The following is a 4,681-nucleotide window of genomic DNA, read 5'->3' as shown; positions in this document are numbered from 1 at the left end:
CCTCTGGACAGTGGGGAGGCCGCCCTGGGGAAGGGCAGGGGGGGCCCATGTGGCCACTAGCAGATGGAGGGATTCCCATGGCAGAAAGTAAAGGGTGAGGATTGGTTGTGGGGACCCCCAGGCATGTGGTGGGTGTCATCTCTGCCTGGCTGGGCTGGTGGACAACCCCACCCCCATGAGGGCTGCAGGTCTTGGGGCATGGTGGCCAAGGCCTGGACCTAGTGCCCACGTGCTGCCGTTCTGATGCTCACAGGAACAGAGGAAGCCAGGAACAGAGGAAGCAACCGGGCAGGGGGGCCTGTGATGGCTGGATCGCCCAAGACCCTCCAAATTCATTCTCCAAAGCTGGCGCAGGGGCAGGAGGGGCAGGTACCAGACAGAGTGCTGGCTGGGCCGGGGGTGAGTCAGGTGGGCTCGGGGTAGGGAGAGGCCATGGGTCAAGGGTCTCTTGGGGTTGGGAAGGGCCGTGGTCAGGGTTTCCGGGGGTGAGGAGGGCTGTGAGTCAGGGTCTCTCAGAGGTGGGGAGGGGCTGTGGTGAGGGTCTCTTGGGGTTGGGGAGGGGCTGTGGTCAGGTTCTCCTGGGGGTGGCGAGGGGCCGTGGTCAGGGTCTCTTGGGGGTGGGGAGGGCCACGGTCAGGGTCTCCCAGGGGTGGGGAGGGGCTGTGGTGAGGGTCTTTTGGGGTTGGGGAGGGGCCATGGTCAGGTTCTCCCGGGGGTGGTGAGGGGCCGTGGTCAGGGTCTCTTGGGGGTGGGGAGGGCCGCGGTCAGGGTCTCCCAGGGGTGGCGAGGGCCGTGGTCAGGGTCTCCTGGGGTGGGGAGGGCTGTGGTCAGGGTCTCCTGGGGTGGGTCAGGGTCTCCCAGCCTCTATTGCACCAAGGCCGGCGAGGAGGGTGAGCAGGAGGGCCGTGCCCACAGTTTTGGAGCTGTCCCGGGGGCTGCCTGCCTCCTTGCCCAGTGGGTCCTGGACTCGGGAGCTCTGCCAGGGCGGGACGTTGCACAGGCTGGACTGGCAGCAGGTCATGGTCATCTGGGTCCCCTTGACCGTCTTGTTGAAGGGCTGGCAGCTGTCTGTACACCAGGTGGAGTGGGTGGTCAGGAGGCCTGACTCTGGGGAGGGGAGTGGGGAACAGGGGCTGAGGCTGGGCAGGGCCTCCGAGGTGGCTCTGCAGGGCTCTGTTAGGGCCCTCGGCTTTCCCACTGCCTGGGGGTGCATGTGCTGGGGCTCCACGCCCACTTACCTGTGTTCCCGTGGGCAATGAGGGTGGTGCAGGTCTGGCCATGCCAGCAGTTCTGCGTCAGGTTACAGTGTTCGTCCCTGGGCAGGGACTGGCAGGTGTAGCACCGCAGCAGCACTGTGGACGAGCTGGGCTCAGGCCAAGGCTGGGTCCCCCTGGGTCTCCTCCCACACCCCTGTCCACCTCCTCATTCTCAGCTGTGCCCCCAAAGCCTAGCCTGCTGAGACTTCGGTACCCGCTGCTTAGACGGGCTGGTGACCCCAGCTTGGCCCTGGGAGCTGTGCTATGTGCGTGAGCCTGTGTGTTCAGGGGTGAGGGATTTCGGGCCAGGAAGGATGAACTTCCCGTCACCACTCAGCTCCTGTGACAGTCCTGCCCAGGCTCCTGCTGTGGGACGGAAGACCTGGCGGTGAGTCTGACTCAGTCCTGCCTCCGGGAGCACCGGGCCTGGCAGAAGAGGACCTCACAGCAGACACCTCGTGGGTGTGTGGGTTGGGGCTTGGACTGAGGGCAGGCCTGGGGGCCCTGGGGGCGGGGGTGGGCTGGGTGTGGTGGGGCATGCTGGGAGCCCCAGCTTGAGGGGCCGGCAGCGGGTTGGATGCGGCGACTTGCTCTGCTTTGTTCTTCGGATGGGAGGAAGCAGAGGGTGGCCCCACTGCGTAGGGGGCGTGCGAGTGGGCGCTGAGGGTGGGCTCTTACTAGCTTTCAGCGCTTCCCTGGCTCCCCAGCCTGCAGCAGCCAGCCCAGCCCTCCCCTGCACAGGGCGGCCCACCCTGCTGCTCTCTCTGCCCCACCAAACTGAACCCAACCCTGGGGCCCCTGCACCTGCTGTCTCCACCCTGGGCCCCACTGAGCCCTTCTCTGCCGGGTGAACTGTTTAACCTCTGCATCCTGACACCACTCACCCTCCCAGTTGGTGGCTTCTTCCCCTGTTCCCGACTCTGGAAGGCAACTGAGTGTATGGTGACTGGGAGAAGTGAGGGGTGCGCTGAGTGCTCCCCACTCTGCTGGAGGCAAGCTCACCGCAGGGCTTTGGTCTATTGGCTTCCATCGCAGCCCTGCCCAGAACGCTCCAGGCAGAGCAGGGCCCTGGGGCTGGGTGGCCGTACCTCTGTCCCTGCCACCAGGGAGCCTGTTGGTCTCCTCTTCCACCTCGTCCTCATCCTCCTCGTCGTAGCCATCTGGCCTGTAGTCGTCATCCTCCTCCTCTTCCTTCTGCTGTGCCTGCCCTCTCCCTGGCCGTGCAAAAATGCTCGTAAGCCTCAGCTACCCAGATACTTGGGATGCCAGCTCTGGGCAAGTGTCGTGCCCCCTACTCCTTGGCCCCCCCCTCAGGCCTCAGGGCAGCCTACCTGGTGTCACCTCTGTCCCCCGCACACCCTGTTCACTGTCCTGCAGCCAAGCGTGCCCTGGCATTGGCGTTACAACAGCAGCTGCTGTGGGCTGGCGCTTTATGATAGCCCCTCCTCACACCCCATGTAAATAGGGCCACAGATATTTGGGGACTCTCGGGGGCCCAGGCCAGTTTCCATCCATGCCCCTCTGGCCTGGGGGCTCCAGCCTCATCCCCTCCTTCTCCCTAAGCCCCTGCTGTGGGTCCCTGTGCTCCGGGACTGCGCCCGCTGCCCCCCACCACAGGGTTACCCTTTGCTCCGTACCTGGCCGCCCGCATAGCAGCAGGACAAGCAGGACAGGTCCGAGCGCCTTCATCTCGCCGGACGCTGCTGTGTCCCTGACTCTGAGTCCTTGTGTGGGGCTCTGGAGCTGCGGTAAGTGGGATGAAGGGCATTGCCGGGGGCTCCCCAGTGGCCCCCACCAGCTCCAGCCTCAAACAATGGGCCTCACACTGGTCCCCAGCTCCAGGCGCCAGGCCAGGGACTGTCGTTTCCCTCCAGGACCTCTGGGGCCGGAGGGGAAGGAGAAGTCATTGTGGTTGGCCTTGGAGCGTCCTGTGCACCTGTACTGTGGCGGCCGAATGTGGTGCTGGCCACAGGAGCTGCTGGTCCTGCCCTGGCTTGCTGCTCAGTGCCTCGGCCCTGCAGGGCAGGACAGGGAGTCTCGCCTCGGATTGGGCCATGCCTGACACCCCCAACCCCATGTCTGGGCTCCACAGCCAAAGCTTGGGTCACAGACCCTCTATTTGCCAATCACTGGTCAAGCATCTTCATCCCAGAGCCAATCCCACCCAGGCCCTTTTAAGAGTGTTTAAATAAAAATACAGTCAATGCCCTCAAGCTAAGCCTGTGTGTTCACCTCCTCCTCACCCCACTCAGCAGTGTGCTTGCTGGGCCCGAGGCCTCCTGGCTGTCCCTCACTGCCACCTCCATTCTTTGCCCCTGCTGTTCCCTCTGTCTGCAGTGCTGTTCCTGCTTGTGTCCTGTGGAGAGCTTTCCAGAGCTGCTGAGCCTGCTTCCTCGGCCTCCAGCTGGGAAAGCCATCAGCCTCACCTGCCTTCTGCCCTTCTGTGAGAGACGGCTGCTCTGGGAGAGGCTTGGCACCTCGAGGCCTCTCCCCGAACCAACCCCCTCCACCAAAGCGGATGCAGAGCCCCTAGGGGAGGATGCAGAGGGCTCTGAGCTGCCCCTCTCCCCAGTGCAGCAGAGGGGTGGGGCAGCGGCCAGGGTTGGACGGAAGCCCGGAGCCAGGGTCAAGCCTGAACATCTGTGTGCTTTGGAGCTTGGGCCATCCACACCCCTCTGGCCTGGGGACTCCAGCCTCATCCCCTCCTTCTCCCTAAGCCCCTGCTGGGGGTCCCTGGAGGTCCCTGTGCTCCAGGATTGTGTTCGCCTTCTGAGACCTCAGTTTCCCCAACTTTCAACGGGTGGGGTGGGGCATTTTCTGGCCAGCCACCTGTAACGGAAGTTGAGTTGGTTCTGGAATGAGCTGCCTGTGTTTAAGACCGGGCTCTTCCTTCCCCTGGTTCTGGGTACTGGACTATCCCTTTGGGTTTCCCGGGCTTCAGCTCCTACATGGGATGAGGTGACTTGCTGGGCTTAGGACAGCGCCTGAGGCTGGGAACGCTTGTCTCTGATGTCTCAGCCACTGAGTCAAACATCTGTCCTTCATTCATCTCGAACCTGTCATTCTTTCCACTCTAAGGGCACCCACCCAGGGTCCAGCCCCTCCCAGTCCAAGGCTGCAAGGCCACTTTCCAAGTCAGGGTCGCCCATAGCGGTGCTCATGCGGACACACCCCACAGGCCCCATTCTCTTCATACCTGGCACCACCCCCCAGCCCAGCCCAGCCCCGCCCGTCGCCTGTGGTCTCACCCCAACCTGCCTTCCAGCACCTTCTGGCTCTCGGCCCGCCTATCCCACTGCCCCGCCTCCCTATGGACTCACCTCCCCGCGGACCCGCCTCCCCTGCGCCCTCATCCAGCCCCGACTCGCCCTCTCCCTGCTTTTCCCAAGGTCCGCCCCGCCTCCCCCGCGCCCCGCCTCCCCCCC

The 4,681-nt window shown here is 64.3% G+C and overlaps 1 protein-coding gene across 3 annotated transcripts; it reads right to left on the bottom strand.

Annotated features, from left to right (window-relative positions):
* Positions 1 to 528: 528 nt before the first annotated feature.
* On the bottom strand, positions 529 to 4,089 carry GPIHBP1 (glycosylphosphatidylinositol anchored high density lipoprotein binding protein 1). 3 transcript variants are annotated; one of them, XM_037732422.1, is made up of 6 exons: positions 3,489 to 4,089; positions 2,894 to 2,999; positions 2,345 to 2,470; positions 1,239 to 1,352; positions 838 to 1,107; positions 529 to 611 (listed from the first exon to the last, which is right to left on the bottom strand). In XM_037732422.1, the coding sequence occupies exons 2-5, from the start codon at positions 2,943 to 2,945 to the stop codon at positions 848 to 850; spliced, it is 552 nt and encodes a 183-aa protein (XP_037588350.1). In that variant the 5' UTR covers positions 2,946 to 2,999; positions 3,489 to 4,089; the 3' UTR covers positions 529 to 611; positions 838 to 847. The 3 variants fall into 3 exon arrangements, with proteins under 3 accessions (XP_037588350.1, XP_017366985.1, XP_037588351.1); XM_017511496.2 differs by lacking the exon at positions 529 to 611 and having other exon boundaries at positions 757 to 1,107; XM_037732423.1 differs by lacking the exon at positions 529 to 611 and having other exon boundaries at positions 757 to 1,068.
* Between the last annotated feature and the right edge of the window lie 592 nt (positions 4,090 to 4,681).

Source organism: Cebus imitator, unplaced genomic scaffold, assembly GCF_001604975.1.
Source record: "Cebus imitator isolate Cc_AM_T3 unplaced genomic scaffold, Cebus_imitator-1.0 Scaffold449, whole genome shotgun sequence".
NCBI lineage: Eukaryota > Metazoa > Chordata > Mammalia > Primates > Cebidae > Cebus > Cebus imitator.
This window is presented reverse-complemented; position numbering and strand designations above follow the sequence as displayed.

Bases quoted from the DNA above. Each gene is read 5' to 3' on its own strand.
- GPIHBP1 (XM_037732422.1), bottom strand. From the start codon at position 2,945: ATGAAGGCGCTCGGACCTGTCCTGCTTGTCCTGCTGCTATGCGGGCGG. The intron at 2,471-2,893 runs GTACGGAGCAAA...TTGCACGGCCAG, and splicing joins GCTGCTATGCGGGCGGCCAG to GGAGAGGGCAGGCACAGCAG. The intron at 1,108-1,238 runs GTAAGTGGGCGT...TCCCCTCCCCAG, and splicing joins CATTGCCCACGGGAACACAG to AGTCAGGCCTCCTGACCACC.